This window comes from Lissotriton vulgaris, chromosome 2_1 (genome assembly GCF_964263255.1).
Source record: "Lissotriton vulgaris chromosome 2_1, aLisVul1.2, whole genome shotgun sequence".
NCBI classification, from domain to species: Eukaryota; Metazoa; Chordata; class Amphibia; order Caudata; family Salamandridae; genus Lissotriton; species Lissotriton vulgaris.
Genome location: NC_141687.1, coordinates 1073483596 through 1073511559, shown reverse-complemented (window position 1 = coordinate 1073511559; position 27964 = coordinate 1073483596). Strand labels below are relative to the sequence as shown.

General features: G+C 45.7%; 1 protein-coding gene across 2 annotated transcripts in view; it reads left to right on the top strand.

Moving 5' to 3' along the window:
• The window catches only part of MFRP (membrane frizzled-related protein), a 227923-nt gene that overhangs the window by 121369 nt on the left and 78590 nt on the right, over window positions 1–27964 (top strand). The window contains exons 5-8 of one of the 2 annotated variants that reach the window (XM_086958775.1): window positions 6413–6650; window positions 8520–8650; window positions 9772–9897; window positions 12079–12155. In XM_086958775.1, coding sequence (XP_086814901.1) covers window positions 6413–6650; window positions 8520–8650; window positions 9772–9897; window positions 12079–12155 — 572 coding nt within the window. Of the gene's footprint in view, window positions 1–6412; window positions 6651–8519; window positions 8651–9771; window positions 9898–12075; window positions 12156–27964 lie in introns of both variants that reach the window. The other variant, XM_086958774.1, reaches the window with a different exon arrangement.

Below are 27964 nucleotides of genomic sequence, written 5' to 3'. Positions count from 1 at the left end.
ACCGTGTTTTTTGACAATTTATCCAGCCAAATAACTGTGACTTTTATTTCTATTTTCCTTTCTTTTGGGTGTTTTTAATACTATTTTGAAAAAATGTCGAACAACATAATTTCACCTACACATTTCCTACCTTCGGCTGGTGATCCCAAAGTAGAATGGGATCTTTGGTATCCAACCTTTTTAGCTTACGTAGATGTGGTAGAAGAAGACGGCTGTTCTCCTAAAAGGAAACTCGCCTTGCTAAAAAATTGTCTAGGTGGTGCCGGTCTTAAAGAATTGGAAAGTCTACCACCTATTGACAATACTGGTGCTGGTGATGTAAATGTTTTTGAAGTTGTTGTCAAGCAATTAAGCATCAGATTTGGAAGGAAAATCAATACTGTGATGGAACGTTTTAAATTCTATTCTAGAATTCAAAAAGAAGATGAATCCATAGAAACATATGTAGCTGCTCTACGCACCCTAGCTAGTTCTTGTTCCTTTGAAACTATTGATTTTGACCAAGTTTTAAGGGACCAAATCATGATGCGTACTAAAAGTAAAAAGATACAGGAACGTTTGTGGATGGGCACTGAGTCCTCTCTTAACGCTGTCCTAAACATTGCAAAAGGTATTGAGCAATCGGAATTGTTTGTTAACGAAATAAGAGGCCATGATATCAAAACTAAAGTAACTATCCCGGAGGTTTCATTAGTCAGGAATCCTCCAAATTACAGGAAACCTACCTCCAATACCACTAGAAGGGACAACTTTAGCAGAGACAATAGACCTTTCCAAAGAAGGTCTCCTATAATTTGTTATAGATGTGGCGCCAATGACCATGTGGGAAATTACAAAGGGTGTCCTGCTTGGAACAAAATTTGTGTCAAATGCAAAAAGTCAGGTCATTTCACAAAAATGTGCAAATCCACGCAGAAAGTTAATTTTTTATCACATGAAGAGTATGACGACTGTGAACAACCTTCTGAAATTAATACGATGTTGTGTGTTGGTGATACCGAGTGCAAAGGTTTTCCTAGTGACATCATTCTTATTAATGGTGTAGAAATCTCCATGCTTATCGACTCATGTGCTTGGTACACCATAATCGGCAAAGATGTTTTCGACAAGTTTTGGTCCTCAAAAGAACTGTTACCACCTGACATACACCCTGGAGGGTATACAGGGAAGAAGATAGGCCTTGAAGGTTTTATGTGGGCAGAGATCAGGTTTAAAGATAGAACTACCAGGGGGAAGGTTTACGTCTCCTCGAAAGGAGCATCTATCTTATGCTGGCCCCATCAGTTTGACTTAGGAATCAAACTTGATCCCAATGCCTCTCCTCCTGTATATGTGGTTTCTCCGGAAAATGACTTTATTTCCCAACTAAAAAAAGATTTTCCATGTATTTTTAATGACAATTTGGGGGTTTTCGCTAATTTCAAACACCGCATTATCCTTAAAGAATCAGCTGTTCCTGTCCGACATAGGGTCAGAAATGTACCCTTGGCCTACCGCGATAAATTAAAGTTAATTTTATCTGATTTAGTTTCCAAAAAGATCATCGAACCAGTTGAGTCATCCCCATGGGTTTCACCCGTTGTTTTATCCCTTAAAAGCAACGGTGAGCTTCGTCTGTGTGTAGATCTCCGCAGCTTAAACAAGGAGATCTGGATTGACAGACATCCTTTACCCATCATACACGAGCTCATTTCCACTCTCTCTGGCGCCTGTGTTTTTTCCACGCTAGATCTAACCAGCGCTTACCATCAGGTAATTTTACATGAAGACTCTAAATTCTTAACCACTTTCATTACACCTGAGGGTTTGTTTCAGTACTGTCGTATGCCCTTCGGCCTAGCTAGTGCAGCGTCCGTCTTCCAACGCCTCATGAAGACACTTCTGGAAGGATGTGAGGGTGCAATCGCCTTCCAGGACGACATCCTAATACACGGAAAAAATTTTGAGGAGCACGATAAAAATTTGGCTAAAGTTTTAAAAAGTGTACAAGATTTTGGTCTCACACTTAAATTATCGAAATGTAAATTCAGACAAAGTCAGGTCGAATACCTCGGCCATGAGATTTCAGCTCTGGGGATCAAACCTAAACTCAACCACATCAAGAGTATATCCGAAGCCCCTGCTCCCTTGAACAAAGATCAACTTGTTTCTTTTCTTGGTCTCACAGAATTTTATAGTAAATTCGTCAAAGATTATGCTTCCAAGGTTCATCCTCTCAGGGTGTTATTGAAGAAGGATGCGAAGTTTTTGTGGAATAACGATCAGCAGCATGCTTTTGAGTTACTTAAACAAGAAATTATTAGTGCTCCTTTCCTAAGACCTTTTGATTTAGAAAAAGAATGCATAGTGTGTGTGGATGCGAGCAATGTTGGCTTAGGTTCAGTCTTAATGCAAAAAGACAAAGGTGAAGAGTACGTTGTGTCATATGCTTCAAGAACCTTGCGGGGCGCTGAGTTTAATTACTCCACAATTGAAAAAGAGTTACTAGCTTGCACCTGGGCCTCTGAACATTTTAGGCAATTTCTTTGGGGAACCAGGTTCTGTTTAAGAACCGACCATAAGCCTCTAATCAATATGCTGGCAGCTGGTGGTGGCAGGACCTTAACAGCGCGCCTAGCACGTCTTGCAGCCAAATTGCAAGAATTTCAATGTACTGTTGAATATGTCCCTGGGCGGTTAAACGTGCACGCCGACTGCATGTCCAGGTTGCCTTTAGTCAATTCTATTTTTTCTGTTAGTTGGTACAATGATTCTGATGTTGTTTCTAATATCGATGATGTCAACGATTGTGGTCCAGCTGGTGTTTCTTCTAGCATCTCTGAAATTGAGTGGAGGGAAGCTATGGCGAATGATTCTGACCTTGCTTCTTTAACCAGACACTTACAATATGGTTGGCCTCATGAGCGATACTTATCTGGGGACATTCTTTCTTTTTTCAAAGTAAATGACGAACTCATGTTTGACCAAGGTTTTGTGTTTCGTGGCGACAAAATCATTCCCCCCACTTCTTTGAGAGAAAGAATTATTTCCATGGCCCATGAAGGCCATATGGGCATGTCTGGCACCAAAAGACGCATACGCGAGTTCTACTGGTGGCCTGGTGTAGACAGAATGGTTGACAAATGGGTTCGTTCATGTTCCCCTTGTGACAAAAGTGACAAGACCGTTAAACCCTTGTCTGTTGCCACTTCTCCTATTGAATTCGTCTCTTGCCCCTGGAAGAAATTGGGCATTGACATAATTGGACCTCTTAACTTGTTTTCCCAGCAAAATGTGTTTGGTCTGGTCCTTATCGATTACTTTTCTAAGTGGCCAGAACTAAAAATTGTCGACAAAGTTGGCTCCACTCAAATTATTCAATTTCTTGATGAGGTTTTCTGCAGGGAAGGAATTCCCGCGGAGATAGTGTTGGATAATGGTCCGCAATTTATAAGCAAAGAATTTTTGTCATTCATCCAGAGGTGCGGGATCGTGCACAAAAGGGTGTCGAACTATAATCCACAAGCCAATGGTCAGACGGAACGCTTTAACCGTGTCATCAAAGAGTCCATTCAGCTGGCTGTTAAAAGCAATCTAGACTGGAAAAAAACTCTGCGTTCCACCTTACTGTCTTACCGCACCTCACCCAACTCTGTTACAGGGTTTTCACCCTTTGAATTGCTTAGAGGCAGAAAGCCTGGTTCCAAACTTTTGCCTTGGTGGATGAAAGTTAAGATACCGGTTGATCCTTCTGTAGATCCTGCTTGTGTTAAGGACAGAGTTTTGAAATATCAGGAAAGAATGAAAGCCAATTTTCTGTCCACTAAAAGCTCCGGTCAGAAAGTCAGGGTGGGTGATTTCGTCCGCGTGAAATTAGGCAGAGCTTTTGACAATAAGTGGAATAAGTGGTCAGACCCTTGCAAGGTTATTGAAGTATTTCCAAAGGCTGTCAGAGTTGAGGATGGAAAAATATGGAATTTTAGAAGGATTTCTCTGTGTAAAGGTTCAAATTCTTCTAATGCAGAACCCTACTCTGCACCATCCTCTTCCAATGATTGTACCACTGCTAAGCCTTTGTGCGATCAAAATGATGCATCTTTTTCTCCTTTGTTTAACTCTTTTGACTCTGAGAACCAGTCTGTTGATCGTGTTGTTCCTGTGCCTGGTAATTGCAGTCCATCCATGCCTGACAATAGCAACTTGATCACTGAACCACCTTCTAGCCATGTCAATGACCCTGTTAGTGGAAATATTCCCATACCTTGTCATGTGATTTCTAATGATGATACTTCTTCTCTTAGGAAAAGCATTCGTGTAAAACATACTCCTGTAAAGTTGCATGATTACTACCTTTAAGTTTTTTGTTGTTGTTTTTTTTGTTTTTTTTAGGGGGGAAGGTGTGTAGTATTCCATTCTGTGCTTCACTCTCCCTTTATCCTTGTACTTCCCTTCCTATGTTCCATTCAGAATTGTTTTGGTTCTTACTGCCTGGGGATTCTTAGGGATCCTTGGGAGTGTAATGTTCTGTTAAGATCAGTTACAGCTCTGCATCTGTTCGTGGTGGTTGTGTAAGCTGTCTCCTTGGAATAAACTGGATTAACCATCAAGAAGCCTCTTTCTGTTTACTACAAAGAGCACACCTTTTTCCACCACCCTAAGCAAGCATAATAAATGAAACGCTAATGAAGCACAGTAAAAACATTTGTCTGCTCAACTAAAGAACTCAAAGTATTCAATCACACAAGATATAGTCCGCAGTAACACTTTACAGCTTACTCACACACAATCAGGTGAAATCTCGAGCAGAGGAAATCACCCCGACTAATGCAGTTTCCCCTTTGTACATCAGGATCCACTTGCCCCAATAGGTGTTAGTAATCTCACAACAAAGTTATAGTCCCTTTCTCGATTGTGCAGTTGATGTTAACTCACTACTGACACCACAAAACTTAGCCTACAAATTACAACACTGTATATCCTTATTTGTCCTGGGATATTTGGCTACAACTATTCAGTTTACAAATTCAACTGCTCAACAATAAGTGCATATACCTATACACAACTATTTAGAATGCCATCACACTATGCCACATAAACGCAAGCTTGACATACACAAATGCATTGCATCCTATGAATACTCACTCTCCTTTGCTGCTACAAATATTTCCTGAACCGTTGGAATACTGCCAATCCTCCAAACTGGAACATTGGCTTAGGGTTTGGATTGGATTGGGCAATCTCATATGAGAGTATTTTAGTTCCTTTAGCTTCAGTGACTAACCATCCGACGTGCTCACATCTGATGGCACGCGGGTACCTGCACCTCAATCTTTTAATTAAGTCATCAAATATGTTTCCCTATTTAGCCGTATGGGCCTTTGTTATTCAACTTAAAGTGGTGTAAAGGAGTAAAAATTAGAAATACATTTCTAATTTGTGATGTCAATGCGACTCCACAATATGGACCAAGAATCAATAATTTGATTAAATGAGTTTATTTTAGGATACTAATTCATCCAGTATATATACAGAGTGAAAGTACATTCACCAAATACAGCAATATAGATTGAAGACTAACATGCGCCAGTAAGTTTAAATCATAATGAAATGAGATAAAGAATAGTAAAAGCCACAATGCAAACAAAGCAGATTATCGCAATAAAGTGTTGCACATGGAAACATCTCTTTTCTATTCTAAACATAAGTTAAGAACAAAAACAGCTAACAGTGATCTATATCAAGGGAGCATAGAAGGTGTCAGCACAGAATAAAACTTCTGTAGAAGTTCGGAGAAATGAGAGAAGGGTTAATCATGAAGCTTCACATTCAGAAAAAGCCCAGCAGAGAGATGTGTTCCCTGTCAGAGTTAAGGGAAAGCCTGTTTCACTAACTGTGGAAACACCAATTAACTATAATTTAGCTTCAAAACATCCACATCTCCTACTCACCACCAAGAACCAACCAAAGGTGGAACCTGAGGGGAGTCAACATGCTTCTTATTTTCCCATTGCATCGAAACTGGGAGTTCAGCGGTCAATCATGAGCACCCCGCCATCCGGGTATACGTTAAAACTGGTACGCGTTGACCATTATTTCTCCGAGTTTGTTGCCAACTTCCTCCCTGCAGGCCTCACTATCAATCGTCTAATACAAACAATAAATCTTTCTCTAACTAACTAGAAACATGATAACGCTCCTGCAGAAGGAAAAGTTAACACACCTGGACACATTTGAAATAAAACATTTTCAGTCGAGGCATTATGCTAAGTTAAGCTTTTCAGAATCAAAATGAATGCAAATTACAATATGACTTACATACAGAAAGTGAAATAATCAATGTCGAATGTACCACGTGGTTACATTCATTAAAAGGGGGAAGCCTAAATTATGCTGCTCCACTCCTGATGCTTGTTTTTATTGCTGTTTTTTTTAGTTTGTGGAGGCACATTACAGAGCCCCCAAGGCTCCTTCAGCTCACCAAATTTCCCTTTCTCTTACCCACCAAACTTGCACTGTCTTTGGCGAATCGTGGCGGACGAGGGGCAGGTCATACAGCTGAAGATCGAGACGTTGAGTGTGGAGGGGTTCGGAGTCTGTCTCCTCGACCGGGTGGAGGTCTCTGAGGAAGTGATAACAGCCCAGGGAGTCAACTCCTCCCAAGAGATCGGCAGGTACAGAAAATATAGTTACTGATTTAGAGAGGAGATCTGTTTGTGGTTTTCCAACAATGGTGATCATTAGGTGCCAAAATATGTCATGATGTATTCAAAATCAATGTGTAGTCAAGTTATGATAAACAGATAATCAGCAGGCGGACAGTCGTGTCATGATGGCTTGATATAATGAAGGTCAGCATGCAGGCTTTCATGTCATGATATACTGAAGATTGGCCAGTGTCCAGGTGTTTAAGAATATGCAGAAGATCATCAGATGGCCTGGTATGTCCATGCTATACTAAGGACCAGCAAGAAGCCAGTTGTGTCATCTATACTACTATCATAAAGAGAGAACACAAACCTTTTGGCAAGGTAAACTCGGGAACCACAGCGCCAATCCACACACCCAATACATTGTTGTAATCCTCAGGGTGTGCAGATGGACATAGGCTATAGAAAAAAAAAAACGTAAATTTAAAAATATAACTTAAAAAAAAAGTAGTGCCCTAAAAGTAGCGCCGGCCGCGACGCTGACAGCCACGACGTAGCGCTGGCCGCGACGTACGTGATGACGAGGAGGAGCGGCAGTGAAGTGAGGAGCTCGGGGAGGAGCGGCGGCTCAGGTAAGGCTATGGGACACGGGACGGGAGGGAGCCGGTACGGGAGGTTGGCCCGGAACAACTGCGGTAAGGCTCAGGGTCTGGAGGCAGCATTTCAGGCTTGCGAGGAGGAGCGGCGGTGAAGTGAGGAGCTCGGGGAGGAGCGGCGGCACAGGTAAGGCTCTGGGACACGGGACGGGAGGGGGCCGGTGCGGAAGGTTGGGCCGGAACAACTGCAGTAAGGCTCAGGGTCTGGGGGCAGCATTTCAGGCTTGCGTGCACTCCCGCCCCGGCCCCCGCCCGCCACAACATTGTACGGGACACAGACAATGTCGTGGCGGGCGGGGGCCGGGGCGGGAGTGCACGCAAGCCTGAAATGCTGCCCCCAGCCCCCTTCTGCCCCAGGCAACGCTGGGCCGGGCTGCTAGTAATATATTAAAGATGAGCAGGTGACTGTAAGGTTATGACATACTGAAGATCAGTATGCAGATCAGTTATGATATACTGAAAATCAGAAGGTGGCCTGTCCTGTCATGATGATATACTGATGATGACCAAGGAGCTCGTCATGTCTTGATGTTGTTGTTTATTTTAAACTGAGGCAGATTGATAGAGGTCATCATAACGGTAATAACTGACACATATATTTAACCCATAATTTGAAAGTGGGATTGGGCACAATAGATAAGAGCATTTGATTCCTTTACATTAATTCACAGTGAATTGTGTAAGTGGTCCACAAATCTTTTGAAATGTAGAATAGTTTTATTACAAAGAAAACTCTTCCAGGTTTATAGTTTTCTTTATGTTTTGAATCTATGCCTCCTGTGTAGGTGATTCTGTGGCACAACAATTTTGAGAAAATACTGGCCTAGCTATCAATTAACCAACACTCATGAGGTGATGTACATGAGTCGGTGAAGTTATTTCAAAGACCCTCCCAAACAAAGCTAAGCATAGGTCGGGGGTGCACTAAATAAATGTTGTTAGATACCAAAATGAGGAGTGTGCATATATAGGAATGTTGTGATTTCTTAAATGCTGTGGTTTCTTAAATAAGGAAAGTGTGTGTCTAGGAATGTTGTGATACACAAAGTAAGCAGTGTATTTGTCTAGGATTGTTGTAATACTCAAGATAAGGATTGTGTTTACCTTCAAATGTTATGCATTATTAAATAATCCCTGTGCATGTCTAGGACTATTTTGATATAACTATAGAAAATCACATTGTTCTTTAGCTTGTCTTTCTGGAGAGATTTCACTGCATCTTCCTTCCACTTCACAGGTTTTGCGGAAAAGTTCCACCACCCACAATCAACACCAACTACAGCCGCCTCCGTGTGACATTTATTTCGGACCAAAATACAGGCGCCGCAGGGTTCATGGCCCGGTATCGCATCATTGCACCCAATGAAAGTTAGTGTCTTGTATGTACAGAACCGAATAGTCTCCAGTTAGACAATAATTTTGTCTTGGTTTCTCCTCCAATATGGCCTTCAACCTCTCTCTTGAATTTAATGCAATAGTCACAGACCAGATCTGAGAGTGATGCATCCATGGATGTTGTCCAAGCTAACTGTATTGCTAGTCCTCATCCTGCGCCTAATTTTGATCTTTGAGTGTTTTCAGTTGATTTTAGTGAGTTGCATGTAAGAATATAGAGCATTAAAATACGAAAGCTAGACTAACGACTACCACAATATTGTGAAGTTAAGTATATACAGATAAGCATAGATTTGCTAATCTTAGCACCACATCTACATACCTTGAAGATCTATAGTAGCCAGCTACAAAACACCTGCAGATTAGAATAGTAGATCTATACTTAACTATATGTGCTAGGTACTGTAATATTGTACCACAATATTTTAAACTTGATATTCTGCTGCTCCACCCTTTGGGAGCAAAAATATATAATGTTAGACTCAAGGCTGACATTGAGGATTATCTCCAGAGGTCATGCATGCAGGTCACAATGGTAATATCATTGTTTGACCAAAAAGGATATTAGTACACCACTTTTTGAATTTCTGCGTTCATAAATCTAAGAACGTGAGATAGATTTGAATTTTGGCACGCTCCATTCGGGCTTTCCTTCTATGTTCCCTTCTCAGGCTACAGACAGGGCCGGAACCCTATGTATCTGTGCATTAGACTTGCATATTGAGACCCTATGTGTACAAAGCCATGGAGCACTGTAGACAATCGGGGTAGAGGAGTGATACACGTTGTTGTTCAAGTAAAGAGTAAATGGGAGAAGGAGCCTTCAAGGATTGGACTTGCCACTCTCTGGGACCTTCCAGCATTATAAGCATCAAAAGATTGTAACTTTGGATTCAAATGGAGTAGTCTTTCTAAAAAAAAAGGGGTGCTGTGAGTGAAGATCACACTCTGACGTGGGTTTGTTCATTTCAGACCTATATGGCTGATCTCAAATCATGGTGGGTCTCTGGCAGTCTGGGAGAGTTTCAAACCACATGCTGAATGGCTTTGACTGTGATGCCCAAATATTTGTTTTTGACCCGTTGTCTCTGTAGGGAGTTGTTCGTGGGATGAGTTCCTCTGTGACAATCGCCGCTGTTTGATCCTGGGGGTTATCTGTGATGGTTTCCATGATTGTGAAGATAGGAGCGATGAGGCCAACTGCAGTCTAAAACATAAAGGTAAGACTCACTAGACCCTAAACAGAGACATGTCCACCATGCATAGACCCATCACATCCAAGGCCAACATTACTAAGCCCTCTGTGGAGCTAAGACCAACCTACCTTGACATTACAGAGTTACACTCACCCTTCTCTTGCCAAGATGCTCAGAAGTGGCAAGGCATCTCAGCACAGCCAAGGGTACCCTGAATAGACCTTTGTGAGAGAAAAGGCCACCCTGACTTGGCCCGAGGAATAAACATACATAAAACCCCATCATAACTAGGGCCAACCTGCTCAAAAGAGCCAAAGGTACCCTACCTAGATCTTGGCAGAGTGAAGGCATTCCTGCCTTGACCATCAGCTGAGCCAAACCCACAATGTACAGTGTTGTCTAGAGCCCTACCCCCACAAGGACCAATAGCAGGCTGCCAAAGCATCCAAAAGAGACAATCTTAAAGTGTCTCATGGTAATCATCCTTACACAAAAACTCGCCGCAGAATGTACCAGAGCTAAGGCCAGCCTCCTTGACCCATGTGCAGCTGAGTCAAGCTGACATGCACAGTCCCTTCCAGAGACCAGGGCCCCCGAGAACTTAGATCATCATGCCCAGATCACCAACCAAGCTAATCCCCACACTCCCCAAAAAACACAACAGAGCCACCCCAGTCCTGTCCACTCTCTAACCACAACTAGACTATAAGCAGAGCTAAACCCATCATATTTGTCCTACGTCAGAGCCAGGGTTACCCTGACTAGACCCTCATCAGTGATATGACCTCCTGCCTACATGGCTGGAAGAGCTAAAGGCCTCCTATCAGAACAGCCAAACTTTCTAGGATCTCAGAGAGGCAGAGCCACAGGAACCATGCCTAGAGCCTCTGCAGTGCCAAACCCTCTGTGCCTAGACTCCACGACCACTAGGGCCACCCTACCTAGACTCTAGGCAGCGCCAATGCCACCCTGCCTAAAACCTCACAAAGCAAAGGTCGCCCAACTAGAAACACCATAGCTAAAAGGGCTGTGTCTAGGCCCTTGGTAAAGGCAGGGCCATTCTGTCTAAACCTTCTGAAGAGCCAAAGCCAGATGTCTAGACTCTTACCAGAGTTAAGGACAAGTCTTGGCCAACCTGACAAGAACCTCAAGTGGACTAAAACCACATTGTCTAGACCAGGGTTCCCCAAAGTAGGTCCTGGAGGGCCAGATCCATGCCAGATTTTTAAGATAACTGCATTTATCTAAATGGGGATATGCTAAAAATCTGGCATGGATCCGGCCCTCCAGGACTGACTTTGGAGAACCCTGATCTAGACCATATTTTGAGGCAAGGCCACCCTTCCTAGATCCTTGTAAGAGGCAAGGTGTAATTTCCCAGTCCATCAGTGAGTCAAGGCTGCCTTACCTAGAACCTCAGCAGACCTAAACCCATCCTGCATAGACCTTCTTCAGCAACAAGGTCATCTCACTAGACCCTCAGTAGAATTAGGGCCTCACTTAATGGATCCTTGGCAGAGGCAAGGCCTCCCTCCCTAGACCCTCACCTGAGCCAAGGGCACTCTGTCTGTATCCTATCAGAGCCAAGGCGACCCTGCTGAGGGCCCAGCAGAGTTAAGGTCAGTGTGCTTAGACTCTATGCTTAGCCATACACTGTCTAGATTTTTGCCAACAGCATAGCCATCCTGTGGAGGTTAAAAAGAGGCAAGGCCAACCTGCCTACACCATCAGTGGAGCCAAGCAGACACTTCCCAGGCACTTGACAGTCCCCACAAGAGGTATGCCAACCCAGATCAGATCCACTGGAGCAATGGTCACTATCCAAAGTCCCCAACAGAGCCAAGGCCACCCTGCCTAGATCATACCCTGGGATAAGGTCACCTGCTTAGATCCTCAGCAGAGCCAAGACAGCACAGTCAGGCCCCTATTCTAAGGTAACACTGACTAGACCACCAACAGAACCAAGTTGAGCCAGCCTAGAAACCCCTCAGACTTAAGCCCAAACAACCCAATTGTGACTGAATACTCCACCCTGCTAAGTACAGACCTTTCCAGCCAGAGCCAAATCCACACATTGTCAATCCTGATCCCTTTGTGTAAACCTTATGTCTCACGGCAGGAATTCTGTACCACAGAGAGTGTATCAGTTCTATGTAGGGGATGCGTGTGTGGCTCAGGCCTAACCAAGTGTGTTTCTCTCAGCAGAATGCGGGGGATCTCTAACCAGTCTGAAAGGGGTATTCTCTACTCCAAATCATCCCAAGCCATACCCCCATCAGCAGGTGAGTGTGTAATTGAGGTGCCAGTGGCTAGCTCTCTGTGTACGTGGCAATGTACAGAAAGCAGGAAAACTGGGTGAGCAATGCAGTGCATGAAGCCAGTGTGTGATTCCAGGCACAGGGTGTGATCCATTTTAAAATCCCCAGCTTACCAGTGCAGCTGAATACATTTAGGGGAGAAAGTGACTCAGTTACTTTCAGGTAATCTTCTTTACGATGAGTCAAATTCTTCATACTGCTTTAGGGGTATGCACTCACTAAAGACGTGCTAACATTGTTGCCTCTTTTAAACAATGATTAACCAAAACCATCATATTATTGCTCTCACCTCTCACTGGCTATAGTACCATCAATTCCTCCTAAGAGCAACATTTCATTGTAAGATGTAGTAAAGTTGATTGCTGACCCAGTGTTATGGTATTAACATGCTAGGTCATTGACATTTTGTGTAGTATAACTGTAGGAAAGTGGTTTGTTGTGCAACCTCACCATGTAATAAAGTCACATTCCGTATCAGGTCCAAACAGGTTTGTTTGTAAAACATTAGCTCAGTCCTCGGTAACTGGCTCAGAGAAATCAACCTTTTTCAAAGGAACAAGTGTAAAGCATTTACAACAACAAAACAGTTGAATAAGAAGAAAACACAACACAATAAAAATCAGACACCAATTTATAATAAGTTGTATTTTTATCTCTAAATTGAAATCTCAATGACAAAATCCCACTGGAGGGTTCCAGAGATAAACATTTTTAATTAGGGTTAGCCACGACAAGCAACTTGAAAATGGCTGCAGAGGCAATCTTGGAGTGACCAACTCCTGCAGGAGCCAGTTTAGACACCAATAAGGTCAAGTGAAACAGTTAACTCACAGTCAAAGCAGTCTCTGGTCCAGTTCCAGGCTCTATGGGTGACCCGCCATGGACTTTATTGGAGTGGTCCTGATACAAGGGATGCAGGATGCTGAAGATGCTCAAGGATGCTGAGGATACTAGCCAGTGTCATGGGTTTCCCTGGAGTCACCCCTCAGATCATGAACACAGTTGAGTGACTTTGGCCATAGGGGTAAATGTCCCTCAAATTCTGGATGCAGTCCAGCAAAAAAAAAACAGTTGAATCCAGTTACAGCAAAACCAGTGGTTACCTGTAACTGGCAGTAACTTCCCTTCTGGGAAGCCAAACTGCACTCCACTGACACTACCGGGTCTAACAGACTTGAGTGCAACTTTTGAGGGATGAGACTTGATCTCCCAGACTGATCTTCGGAAGCCAACGGTGATCAGGCGTTCCTCGCTATCAACCTGCCAAGTCAGGCTTATTCAGGTTTTATTGCCTTCTGGCTGTACTAGAGAGGCAACCACCTGGCTCTTGATGTCACCTTCTCGGGTCTCTCTGCGGCTTAGGGATGACTTTTAATATAGGGGAACACCACAGGCCCAGTCCTCTCTTTCGTAGCCCAAGGTTCAGCAGGTGCAGTCCAGTCTTTGGCGCAATCTGTCTTTGCTGGGTCCAGGGAATAGCAGGGCAGTCCTTTGGTCCTCTCTCAAATACAGGCTTGAGCTGATGTCTGGGTGCCAGGGGTGCTTTGGGCATGCTGCAACTACTAGCCAATGGGCTACCAGGTCCCCTCCTGTCTAGTGATGACTCCCTGTGAAATGGCATATCTATCTAGTCCAGAATGCACAATTCTGCCCATTCCCAACATGGCAGAACCCTTCCCTTGGCATTTGGTGCTCCCTAGCCCATCCAAGAGGTGTGGTAGCTGGAGACTACTTGCCCACAGAAAACTGGTTTGGCAATGGCTTCCCCCTCCTTGTCCACAACGACAGTCTGTCTGTTAAAAGAAAAGAGTAGCCCCTTATGTGTGTGACTACCATTTGCTCTTCAAAGACGGCCTCCCCTTTGAAACTCGCCTTTTGGCATCGAACCCTGTTTGGCCATCATGCCAGGAGGAAGTCACACCTCTTACAAAGGCAGTCCTTTTCCTGGTTGTCATTCACACCTCTCCTCGGGAGGGCAGGAGGATGTCTCAAGACTAGTAGCTTGTTTGCAACTGTAAATCGTCACTGGAAATTATTGAGTAACAATGTGGCAAGTTTCTTAAGATCTGCCACCATAGTTCACCTAAAGTTGCTCTAGAAATGAACCAGACTACTGGGAGAGCCCGTAGGCAGCTGCGGTCCATGCAGATAAGAGCGGTAGGGCGTTAGGGTCGGGTTGGGGGAGGGTTTTGACAGGCAACCACAAAGGAAAATTAAATAAATAATTAGTTTTCCCTCTGCGTCATCTGTCAAAACCCCCGCCCCCCAACCTGGCCCCACCGCTCTTACCTGCACGGACCGCTGCTGGCGATAGGCTAATATATTCAATAAATGTTTGCAGTTGCAATCAACTGTACACACCACATTTTTTATGGTTTCAAAATTGTTCATTAACACATAAACAAACTGTAATACAGTACATGGTACATTATATTACAACCAATGTTACATCACATTCATTTTGGATTAGAATGATTTCTCAACACATAACACTGTTACAGAGCACAACTAGTATGTAGATCCCATTGCATTTTGGGTGATTACACCCTTCTTCAAAGGCTTCAGAGGCTTCAGAGGCGACTAAAAAAAATTACCATTTTGTAACACAATGACCTAACTTCCTCAATGAGTGAGTAAATCGTTGATGCTTCTTGTGTGGTACATGCTTAGCTTTCTGCCTGGTCGGCCATAATGTGAGCTATATTTTCAAAAGACATGTTTTGATAGGGGTGCGGGGTGAAATCTATGTGTATGTAAATTTTATAATTAAGGAATTATCCTGCACTCCACTGTGATCCCTGTATACCTTTTAAACAAATTGTGGGTGCTGCTTCATGACAGAGCCTGCCCAACCCCGTTACTATATGTCTTCCACCCTAATTCACTTAAAGGTGCTCTAGAAATGAAGCACACTACTGGGGGAACCTGTAGGCTAATGTATTCAATACTTTTTTGCAGTCAACTGTGCACACCACATTTTTGATGGTTTCAAAATTGTTCATTAACACATAAACACATTGATATACACTACATGGTGCATTATTGTCCAACCAATGTGACATCACATTAATTTTGGATTAGAATGATTTCTCAACACATAAAACTGTTACAGATCACGACTTGTATATAGACCCCCAATGCATTTTGGGTGAAGAAGGGTGGAAGCCCGTGATATTCGTGTAGGAGAGTAGGGTCTGCTTCCTATGGTCACCCCCACTTTTTGCTGTGATTCTCTGGTTTTTCGACTTTACTGTGGCAGTGGGCCTGCTAATCAGACCCACAGCCCAGCTGTTCTCTCTCTAAATTGATACCATGTACTTTAGGTACATACCAGAGTGGTTACTGGGTCACCCTTGTGAGCCCCTGTATAGTGTACCATAGGTACCCAGGGCATAGGTGCACCTTAGGCCTACCAGGGGCTGCAGCATGTATTGTGCCACCCCTGATTTGCCTTCCAAACTGACACCACAGGTCTGTTCACACAGCCTGGGTAAGGTGGTATAATCACCCCTTACTTAGATATAGTATCCCTATATCTACCTATACATATAGACACAAATACACCTAGAGGTCACTCCTATGGTAGGCCTCGACAATCCTGGAGGCAGAGTGCTTGGTTTTATGTGAGAGGGTGCCCTAGCATGAGCTGAGCCCCTCTACAGCTCTCCGAACCATCTCCTTATAGCTGTTCTATGATGTAGCCATACCATATACTCTTAAGTGCATTATAATCCTTGCGGTTAATGCTAACTTTGGTTTGGCTTTATCAAAACATGTTGTGTAAGGTGTCAAACACTTTGGAATACTACCCCCCCCCCCACCAGTCCTGGCGGTGGGGGTAGCATTCCACCCTTCTAGAGGGAGAAGACATGTAGTTACTGCTTTACCCGGTTAAAGTTGCACAGAGCCTCAGCATCACAAAATAGATGCTGCTGCCACAGACACGAGTCTTACCTCCTGTTGCTGGATGAAACTCCAGCAGGGGAGGCCTGGACAATAGGTTTCCTGTCCAGGGAGGTGCTGGCACCTCCCCAGACAGGGTTTTGTGTATTGGGTCAGGAGGGCTGCATTCAGTGAATGCTTTACAGACACTGCCTGGGGCACACAAGGTGCTCCATGCATAGCCCGGTTCAAACCAGTTGCTGGGGCACTCAGCCCCAGCTCTGGCGCGAAACTGGACAAAGGGAAAGGGTTGTAACCACCCCCTTCTCAGGTCCACCCATGGGAGGGACCTAGCCAGGAAGTACAGCCCCCATCCTTAGTATAAGTATAGGAGCTGTGTCCCTAGAACTTTAGATTACCCTGGACGAATCTTTGAAAGACATATCCTTGACCTTCGACGTTCAACTCTGACTGCAAGATGGAAGATATCTCCCTTGTGGTCAAGGAGGGACCACCCTGTTCAAACAGGCACCAACTTCAACTTTGCCGGTCTGCATTTTCGAGGCTCCCGCCGGATCCCAAACAATCTGCGGCACAGGACCTGGACTTCCAGACATCTTCGACCCGACCCATATCCACAGCAAAGCTGAGACACGTGGCGGACACTAGAGACGTGGGACCGCAACTCCTGGACATCCTGCATTTTGCAAGCTGCACTCCTTCAACGAGGTATCTCAAAGTTGTGCTTTGAGGTGCTTGAAGCCCCAACCCCGAGCACCATTTGCACCAAAGCCCACACTCCGTGAGTGTTCCGTGGGCCCCGCTTTTGCATTTGAGCTCAAAATGTCTTCCCAGTTCCTAGTCCATTGGCTAGTAAGCCCCCTGAAGACTCCATTTTAAAACTAACTCACTTTCCTGGTTTCCCCAGGCTTGCCCCAGCTTCTCTGCAAAGGAGAAGCACCACAGACCTTGCTGGTCTGCAACAGTGCCAATCTCGACATCCTGCGTGGGTTGCGGTTGCCAAGGCTTGTTGGGTTCAATCCGGATACCGACACCGCAGTCAACTAGATCCATCATGGGACAGCTCCAATCCAGCGCCTGGTCATCGTCAATGCCTCCTGGACCTCGTGGCTGAAGAGACAAGTTCGACTACTTCCCCTGAAATCACCCGACATCGCCTGGTTCCTTCCTGGTCACTGGCTAGTGAACCAGACTCTGTCCCTTCTGCTTTCAGGTTCTTCAGATCTTCGATCCACCCTTGGATCCTCCCGGACACTTTTCCTCTGGTCGCCTGCAGCACTTCTTTGCAGCTCTCCATAGAAAACGACGAAGAAACCCGAAACGAAAAGACACCTATGCACCTGGCTTCCCTGGGTGGGGTAACACTAGTACTTTGGTGCACCAGTGGGTCTTGACTCTCGAAGTGTTCTAGTTTAAAAGGGTTCGATCCTAGTCCATCCAGAAGTGTCCTTAAATTGTATATTTGTAACTTTTACGATCTCCATAGAAAGTCAATGGTAACCAGCACCTGTGCTTAGACACTGCACGCGGCTCCCGTGGGCCTCCTACTTCCTAACCTTTGGTCGATTAGAGTAGCCCCAGCGATTCCACAGGCCCCAGACCTGCTTTCTAATTCTCTTGTGGTTCTTATACCACTTTCTTAGTATATGGTTTGTGAGGCCTCTAGGGCATAACGTATACCGTGCAACTTTTCGTATATTAATTGTGAGACTTGTATTGTATTTTTACCACTGACCTCATAAAGAGTGCAGAGGGGTTGTGTTTAGAGTAAATACATATATATTTGATATATATCATGTGTGTGTCCTTTCATTTGGTACTCAAGGGATTATAATTGGTAAAACAACTTGCTTAACTCGCCCACTGAAGTCTTAGCCTAATGACTGCTGGCCATTGCTACCCCTAGGATAGCATTCTATAAGGTTGATTTTGCAACCACCATCAATAAGGGTCGATTAGACTGGTGCAAGGTGCCCACTAGAACTAGTGGACATCATATGCCAGGCTAACTTCTCACATTGGTGTGCAGCGGATGGGATAAGAGCTTGCATTGTTTTACCAAATAATCTCGATATATCATCTGAAAGATCATATCAAGGTACCTGTAGGTACATATAAATCAAGTCTTATATATACATAAGTTCTACTGAACTTAGCAGTTGTAGGTGGTAAGGGCTTAGCACACCCTGACTGCAACTCCTAGAGAGGTTCTAGTAGGAAAACAAGTAGTGTAGGTAGGTGCACACACCACACCACACTAGTCATGTCCTTGGAAGCAGGGCCTAGTGGACCTCTGAAAGAAGACAACCAAAGGTTGCCTTCTAAGTATAACACATTCTCTTTTCAGGAACTGAGAAGCGTGTGTGTGGTCAGAAGACTGAGACAAGGACAGAGTCAGACTTTTAACCACCTGGTAGATATATTGGTGGCTCATGATGCAGAGAATGCAACAGACCATGTAGCCAAGGTAGTAGAGAGGGGGCCATCCCTCAACAGAAGAGAATACAACTGGGGAGGATCCATTGGTCTCTGATGATGAAGTGGACGCTGAACAGGATGAGGTTGATGAACCTGACCTGGGCAACTCAGGACTATCTGGAGGTGAAGAGGGCCAAGGTAGGCCCCCTCTAACCTTCCAAATATGCCTAATAGTGGAAACAGAAGGCGCAGATCACTTTCCAGTGGTTCTGATCATTCTGATTCCTCAGTTGGGTCCAGTGCCTCTGCTCAGAGGAGGATGACTTCCCCACAGAGGAGAGAGCATAAAGCTAGAATAAAAGAGGTCATGCTGAGGATCAAGAGGCAAGAAATTGCCCTTGCAAAAGAGACCCTAGCTCTTGAAAGAGAGAAAAAAATGTGTGAGCTAGAGCCCACTGGTGGCAGCAACAACCCTAGTGGTAGGGAAAGGTCTCATGACCATAGAAACCTGAACAAGATTGTTGATCCTTATCAGATTGGGAATGACATCCACAAATGGATAACTGCTTTGGAGAGGGCTTGCAAAGTACAGCAGGTACCCCAAATTCAGTGGGCAGCAATCTTGTGGCTCTCCTTTGCAGACAAAGGAAGAGACAAGCTCCTCACTGTAAGAGAAGATGCTGACAACTACTATGTCCTGAAGAGTGCTCTGATAGATGGGTTTGGCCTAACCACTGAGCAGTACAGGTTGCTGTTCAGAGATACCCAATAGACACAGACTCAGGACAGGACTGATTTTGTAGATTGTGTTACTAAGGCTCTGGAAGGCTGGTTGCGGGCAGTAAAGTAAGTGACTATACAGGATTGTATAACCTTATTATGAGAGAACAAATTCTTAACAACTGTCAAAACCAGTTATTGCATCAGCACTTGGTTGACTCTGATCTGACCTCTCCCCAAAAATTGGGAAAGAAGGCAGACAAATGGGTCAGAACCAGGGTGAAGCAGAAGGTACAGAACCAAGGTGGTGACCAAAAGAAGGAAGACCAAAGGGTAGGGAGAAAGCAAAAGACCAGAAGCCTTCTCAAGGTCCCCAAAAAGCTTCTAATGGTCGGGGTTCCCAACAATCTAAGAAGAAATAAGGCCCAAAGAAACCATGGTGCAAGTTTTGTTAAATTAACTGTGACAGATTACGTGTTTTCTCCCCTGAGGCGGAAGCCGGGGGCATTTCTCTCCTTTCCCTTATTTGCCAACAAATTTCAGACTTTATTGCGAGTGATTTTAAGACTTGTAAATATTTTAGCTGATCTTTTTTAAAATATCGGAACTTGCCTACTTGTTAGATCCGACGAGATCAATTCGACCTAGGGTCCCTGTTACTGGTCTCTCTCCCCCCGCACAGCCGATTGCAGCGCTCACGCCGGCTGGGAGAACACAAACTGCCATCTTGGGAGGAGGCAGGGTAGCGCTCCAGCTCGTGGACACCTCCCACCCTCCTCCGGAAACGGATAAAAGAAAGAGGGCAAGCCCGTCTGCGCCCGTCCGCGCCGGGCCCGCGCCTAGCGCCGGTCCCCCTGCCTCTCGACCCTCAATAATTACCTGGACCAATAGGCAGCTCCATCTGTTGAGACAAGGCGTCTGTACCCCTGATGCCTGCTGCTGTCCTTTCGGCCTTGAGAATTCTACTTGCAATTGTTCGGTGTGCAAACTCGCCATTTCCTTCCAGCGTAATCTTGACCCTCCTTCTCGGAAGGCCTTTAGACCCCAGTCTCCCCCTATATTGAAGGCTGCCCTAGTTAACTGCCGATCTTTGCCTGCTCATGCCTCTGATATATGGCTATCATTGGACACTCAGAAGTGGGATATTTTATTCCTTACTGAAACATGGCTTAAAGACACCTCCAAACCTGACATACACCTGGCCACTCCCCCCGGCTATCGATTGATGGGTATCAATCGAGACAATAATAAATCTGGAGGAGGCCTTGCTGTTATTCTTAAATCTCATCTTAATTTGAGTGTTAAGAAACTAACCAACCTTGGGCTTATCGAAGCCATGTATCTCACGATTATGGATTCTGCCACTATTATTTTTGCCGGTATTCTGGTCTACAATCCTCCTACGGCTTCTACTTCCTCTCTTAACACATTAGTGCACACTATTGCTGATCTCTCACTTAAACACTCTAATTTTACGGTGTTGAGGGATTTCAACTTACATGTGGATAATCCTTCCTGTGCACAAGCATCTTTTCTACTCGAAACCTTACAAGGATTAACCCTGTCCCAATTAGTCAAGGGCCCAACACACAAAGCTTGTCATACCCTTGACCTCATTTTCACGAATCATCCTGGGATAACCTCCCTTTCTTCCCTACCCCTTACATGGTCTGACCATTTTCTCCTTCCCTTTGAAATTACTATCCCTTCCCTGCCCCTTCCCTCATCTATCAATAGAGAAAACGGTCGCAAATGGTCTAATGTTACCTGTGACACCATTGACCCTTGTTTCCTCTATCAGTTCAACCCTTTTGTTGATCTTAATGAGGAAGTTGTTAGATATAACTCCGCCCTTACCTCCGCACTAGAGGCTATTTCTCCACTAGCACCTATCACTTCCGCTAGCTCTCGTCCATCTGCTCCTTGGTTCTCCCCTATGTTGCGAGAGGAAAAGAGTCGATGCAAACAGCTTGAACGTAAATGGCGCCAGACCTATTACCCTACTGCTAAAGCAGTCTATAAGGTGGCCTTGAATAAATTCCAAAACTCAAATGGACCACGATGAGAGCTTACTTCTCGCAGCTCATTAAATTGGCAGAGAACTCTACCAAAACTCTCTTCACAATTGTGAAGGATTTTGTGAATCCCCCTGCCTTGAAGACCCAGAGTTCTCCCACTCAAGCCCTTTGCAATGGACTTTCTGATTTCTTTCAGGATAAAATTATCAGGCTATCTTCCTCATTTGATCCAGCGGCATCTGCTGAGCCACACTCCCAGCAAGGCTCATTTAATCTCTTTGATGAGCTCACGCCAGATACTGCCATGAAACTATTCAGCCAGGTTAAATCAGGATCACCACTAGATCCAGTCCCTGCCAAAGTGATGGGAAATCTTGCCCCGGTTTTAATCAACCCTCTCCTTTCCATTTGGAATTCCTCCTTGACCCATGGACAGTTCCCTTCAGTGTGGAAACAAGCTATGCTGCTTCCCATCCTAAAAAAGTCAGATGCGGATCCCACTCAATTCTGTAACTACCGCCCTATATCCCTTCTGCCTAAACCTGCTAAGATCCTAGAAAAAGTGGTTCAGAAACAATTGGCCCAGTACCTAGAAACTAATCAGCTGCTGCACGACTCTCAGTCCGGATTTAGAACCGGATACAGCACTGAGACGGCGCTGCTGGAGGTATCAGAGACAATCTGGGAGTCTGTGGACAGGGGTGAGGAGGCCATGCTGGTCCTCCTCGACCTGTCCGCTGCTTTCGATACTGTGTCCCATGATATACTCCTGACTCGTCTGCAGCAGCTGGGGATTGGAAGCACGGTTCTGACCTGGATTAAATCTTTTCTTTCAGGGAGGACTCAAAGGGTACTCCTTCGTCCCTTTGAATCGGAGTACAAACCTCTTCTTTGCGGTGTGCCCCAGGGCTCGGCCTTGAGCCCTCTTTTGTTTAATGTGTACCTAGGCCCGCTTGCCAGGTTAGTTGAGTCCTGGGGGTCAGGGTGGTCTCTTACGCTGATGATACTCAGCTTGTCTTTTCCTTTAGAGACCACTCTGACTCCCACTTCTCCAACTTTCGCAGCTGCCTTGGCAACATCTGCTCGTGGATGGCCTCTAACCATCTGGTTCTAAATACGGACAAAACGGAGGTTCTTTTCTTTAGCCAAAAATCGCCCCCCGCCACCCTTTGGTGGCCTACTGTCCTGAACCCCCCTCCTAGCCCTGTCCAGTCTGCCCGCAACCTCGGCTTCATTTTTGATACCTCTATGTCCTGTAAAGCTCAGGTCAACAGAGTCACCGCTGCCTGCTTTGGCAAGCTGCGCATGATTAGGAAGATCTTTCCCTACCTCCCTTTGGATTCCCGCAAAACGATTGTCCATGCTCTTATCACGGCACATCTAGATTATGCCAACAGCCTGTACGCCGGTGCCCCCCTCTACCTCATTGATAGGTTGCAAATTGTTCAGAATGCGGCGGCTAGACTCATTCGAAATATCCCCGCTCGCAACTCGGTTTCAGCCTACCGGAAAGAATTACACTGGCTCCCCATTTCCCGTCGCATTCAATTCAAAATTCTGATCCTTGCCTTTCGTGCTATAAATGGAACTGGCCCGGCTTACCTGAGTAAAAGACTCAAATTATCTGCATCCGTCAGATCCTTGAGATCAAACAGCCTTCGTCTTTTGGTGGCGCCCAGATTTCGCCGCGCCAGGTGTGGTGGCAGAACGTTCGCAGTGGCTGCTGTAAAGTATTGGGACAGCCTCCCTCTGGACCTTAGGTTCATTCAGTCAGAGCAAGTATTCCGACGTAAACTCAAGACCTGGCTGTTTACCAATCTTTGATTATTTATCCTTTGTGGCCCCCTGTAGCTCCGGGTTATGATGGTCATGCACCTGGAAGTTCCTTCCTCATGAATTAACATGTATTTCACAGCGCCGGGACACCCCCTTTGGGGGTAGCTGCGCGCTTTATAAGCTTCTTAAATAAATAAATAAATAAATAAATAAGTAAATACTCACTGGACCAGTGATTGTACCAGAAAGGAGGCAGCTCCAGCCACCATTGCCCCTAAGGCAACTGTTACCCCTAGTTCAGCTCCAAGTGGTGGTCCTCAACAGAAGGCTGTAGTAGGGTTAACCCTGGGAACTGAGATGGATTATGGCCTAGTCAGAATACCAACTCAAGCTGTTTTGATCTGTGATGGGGACACAATTCTGTTCTCTACTGTGAGTCCCAATAACTTGGGCAAGTACAGACAAACTCCTTTAATTAATGACAAAGTGGCTCAGGCCTACAGGGACACATGTGCTAGTGTCACAATGGTGACTCCTGGCTTTGTGGACCCTGGACAGACCATACTAGGTGAAAATTACCTAGTGACCAATGCTAGCAATGTCACTACCATTCACAGTATGGCAATTGTTAATTTCTCCTGAGGAGGGGTGACTGGCCTCAAAAAGGTTGTGGTTAGCTCAGACCTCCCTGTAGAATGATTGCTTGGAAATGACCTGGAGACTTCAGCTTGGGCTGAAGTGGAGTATAGGACCCATGCAGAAATGTTAGGGATATCAGCACATGTCCTTGCAGTGACTATGTCACAGGTCAGAAATTGCAACACTGAACAGGCACTGGATTCTGGAACAATGGACCAGTTGCCTACCAGGAGGAGAAGCAGTAGGGTTAAGGCAGTGCCTTCCCGCTTGCCTCAGGAAGAGGATCAGCCTTCTGAGGAAGCTGATTGTGAGACCCAGGAAGGAACTGTCCTAGAAGAACTTGAGCCTGATCAGGTTGAGTTTCTTGGGACAGGGGGACCTTCCAGGGCAGATCTGAGGCAGGCACAGTTGGGCTGCCCTTCTCTTGAACCCCTCAGACAGCAAGCTGCTGCTGAGGCTGCAGGGAATGCTAGTGGGACCCATAAGATTTATTGGGATGAAGGGCTCCTGTATTCAGAAGCTAGAGACCCCAAGCCTGGTGCTACCAGGAGGTTGGTCATAACTTTGGCATTCAGGGGCTTCCTTCTCACACTAGCCCATGATATTCCCCTTGCAGGACATCTTGGCCAGAACAAGACTTGGGACAGGTTTGTCCCTCACTTTCAATGGCCTCATATGTCAGAAGACACCAAGGAGTTTTATCGCTCCTGTGTCACCTGCCAAGCCAGTGGCAAATCAGGTGGCACTACAAAGGCCCCCCTTATACCACTACCTGTGGTGGGGGTTCCCTTTGAACGCATAGGGATTGACATTGTTGGACGAATGGATCCCCAAACAGCCTCTGGGTACAGATTTATTCTGGTGGTAGTGGATCATGCCACCAGATACCCACAAGCCATTCCCCTTAGGACCACAACAGCACCTGTTGTGGTAAGAGCCCTCCTGGGAGTTTTCTCAAGAGTGGGCCTTCCAAAGGAGGTTGTCTCAGATAGAGATGCAAACTTTATGTCTGGATATCTGAGACTGCAATGTGGAAGGAGTGTGGAGTAAACTACAAGTTCACCGCACCCTATCATCCACAGTGCAATGGTCTAGTTGAGAGATTCAAGAAGACCTTAAAGGGCATGATTAAGGGTCTCCCTAAAAAGCTTAGGCGGAGATGGTACATCCTGCTGCCCTGCCTTTTGTTTGCTTACAGAGAGGTCCCACAGAAGGGGGTTGGCTACAGCCGTTTTGAACTTCTGTTTGGGCATCCTGTAAGAGGACCCCTTTGTCTGATGAAGGAGGGATGGGAGTTACCTCTCAAACCTCCCAAACAAGACATTGTGGACTATGTACTTGGTCTCTGCTCCAGGATGGCTGAGTACATGAAAAAGGCATCCAAAAACCTTGAGGCTAGTCAGGAATTGCAAAAGGCCTGGCATGACCAAAAGGCTGTACTGACTGGTTACCAGCCAGGACAGAAAGTGTGGGTGTTGGAGCCTGTGGCCCCAGCAGCTCTCCAAGACAAGTGGAGTGTACCCCACACTATTGTTGAACAGAAGGGAGAAGACACCTATTTGGTTGACCTTGGAACTCCCAGGAGCCCCCACAGGGTGCTTCATGTCAAAAGACTGAAACCATATGTTGACAGGGCAGACATGGGCTTGCTCATGGCTACTGATGAGGAACAGGAGGAGGAGAGAGACCCTCTCCCAGACCTGCTCTCTCAGAACCCTGTTGATGATTCAGTTGATGGTGTAGCCTTGGCAGGCAGCCTCACTGACCAACAGCAGCAGGACTGCAGACAAGTTCTACAGTCCTACAGACCTATGTTTTCACTGACTCCAAATCAGACTACCTGGTGCACTCATGAAGTGGACACTGGGGACAGTCTACCTGTTAAAAGTAAGATTTACAGGCAACCTGATCATGTCAGGGACTGTACCAGGACAGAGGTCCAAAAGATGTTTGATTTGGTAGTCATTCAGCCCATCAGAGAGCCCTTGGGCCAGTCCAGTAGTCCTGGTGCCTAACCCTCACAGCCAAGATGGTAAGAGAGAAATGAGGTTTTGCGTGGATTACAGAGGCCTCAATGCTGTCACTAGGACAGATGCCCATCCAATACCCAGGACAGATGAACTAATTGACAGATTGGCATCTGCCAAGTTTTTGAGTACATTTGACCTGACAGCTGGCGACTGGCAGATCAGACTAGCTGATGATGCAAAGCCAAAGACAGCATTTTCAACCCCTGGTGGGCATTATCAGTTTGTGGTGATGCCCTTTGGTCTGAAAATGCAACTGGCTCATTCCAAAGGTTGGTGAACCAAGTCCTCTCAGGTCTGGATGACTACTGTGCAACTTATCTAGATGATATTGCTGTCTTTAGCTCCACTTGGGAAGATCACCTGATCCACCTGAAGAATGTTTTGGAGGCCTTGCAAAAGGCAGGCCTAACTATCAAGGCTACCAAGTGCCAGATAGGGCAGAGACAGGTTGTATTCCTGGGCCACCTTGTAGGTGGAGGCCAGGTTCATCATTGCAGAGCAAGATCCAGACCATAATGGGCTGGACTTCTCCAATGACCCAGACTCAGGTCAGAGTTTTCTTGGGCCTGCCTGGGTACTACAGGAAATTTGTCAAGGGGTATGGTTCCCTAGTGACACCCCTTAATGATTTAACTTCCAAGAAAATGCCAAAGAAAGTTCAGTGGACAGTCAGTTGTCAAAAGGCATTTGATGACCTGAAGCAGTCCATGTGCACTGCACCAATTCTGCAAACTCCAGACTACTCCAAAGAATTCATTGTTCAAACAGATGCTTCTGAGTTGGGGTAGGTGCTGTGCTTTCACAACTGAATAAAGATGGCCAAGACTAGCCAGTAGCTTTTATAAGCAGAAGGCTGACCCCTAGTGAGAAACGTTGGTCAGCTATTGAGAGGGAGGCCTTTGCTGTGGTTTGGGCGCTGAATAAACTGTGGCCATACTTGTTTGGCACACACTTCAAAATTCAGACAGACCATAAGCCCCTCTTGTGGCTAAATCATATGAAGGGTGAAAATCCCAAACTGCTCAGGTGGTCCATTTCCCTACAGGGAATGGACTTTGCAGTGGAACATAGACCTGGGAGTGACCATGCCAATGCAAATGGACTCCCAAGATATTTTCACTTAGAACATGAAGACTCAACTGGTCAAGGTTACTTTAATGTCCCTGTGTTTGGGGGGGGGGGGGTGTAGGAGAGTAGGGTCTGCTTCCTATGGTTGCACCCACTTTTTGCTGAGATTCTCTGGTTTTGCGACTTTAGTGTGGCGGTGGGCCTGCTAATCAGACCCACAGCCCAGCTGTTCTATCTCTAAATTGATACCATGTTCTTTAGGTACATACCAGATTGGTTACTGGGTCACCCTTGTGAGCGCCTGTATAGTGTACCATAGGTACCCAGGGCATAGGTGCACCTTAGGCCTACCAGGGGCTGCAGCATGTATTGTGCCTCCCCTGGTTTGCCTTCCAAACTGACACCACAGATCTGTTCACACAGCCTGGGTAAGGTGGTGTAATCACCCCTTACTTAGATATAGTTTCCCTATATCTACCTATACATATAGACACATATACACCTATAAGTCACTCCTATGGTAGGCCTTGGCAATCCTGGAGGTAGACTGCATGGTTTTATGTGAGAGGGTGCCCTAGCATGAGCTGAACCCCTCTGCAGCTTTCAGAACCATCTCATTATAGCTGTTCTATGATATAGCCATACCATATACTCTTAAGTGCATTATAATCCTCTGGGTTAATGCTAACTTTGGTTTGGCTTTATCAAAACATGTCGTGTAAGGTGTCAAACACTTTGGAATACTACTGCCCCCCCCCCACCAGTCCTGGTTGTGGGGGTAGCATTCGATCCTTCTAGAGGGAGAAGACATGTAGTTACTGCTTTACCCGGTTAAAGTTAAACAGAGCCTCAGCATCACAAAATGGATGCTGCTGCCACAGACACAAGTCTGACCTCCTGTTGCTGGATGAAACTCCGGCAGGGGAGGCCTGGACAATAGGTTTCCTGTCCAGGGAGGTGCCTGCACCTCCCCAGACAGGGTTTTGTGTATTGGGGCAAGGAGGGCCTCATTCAGTGAATGCTTTACAGACACTGCCTGGGGCACACAAGGTGCTCCATGCATAGCCCGGTTCAAACCAGTTGCTGGGGCACTCAGCCCCAGCTCTGGCACGACACTGGACAAAGGGAAAGGGGTGTACCCACCCCCTCCTCAGGTCCAGCCATAGGAAGGACCTAGCCATGTAGTGCAGCCCCCATCCTT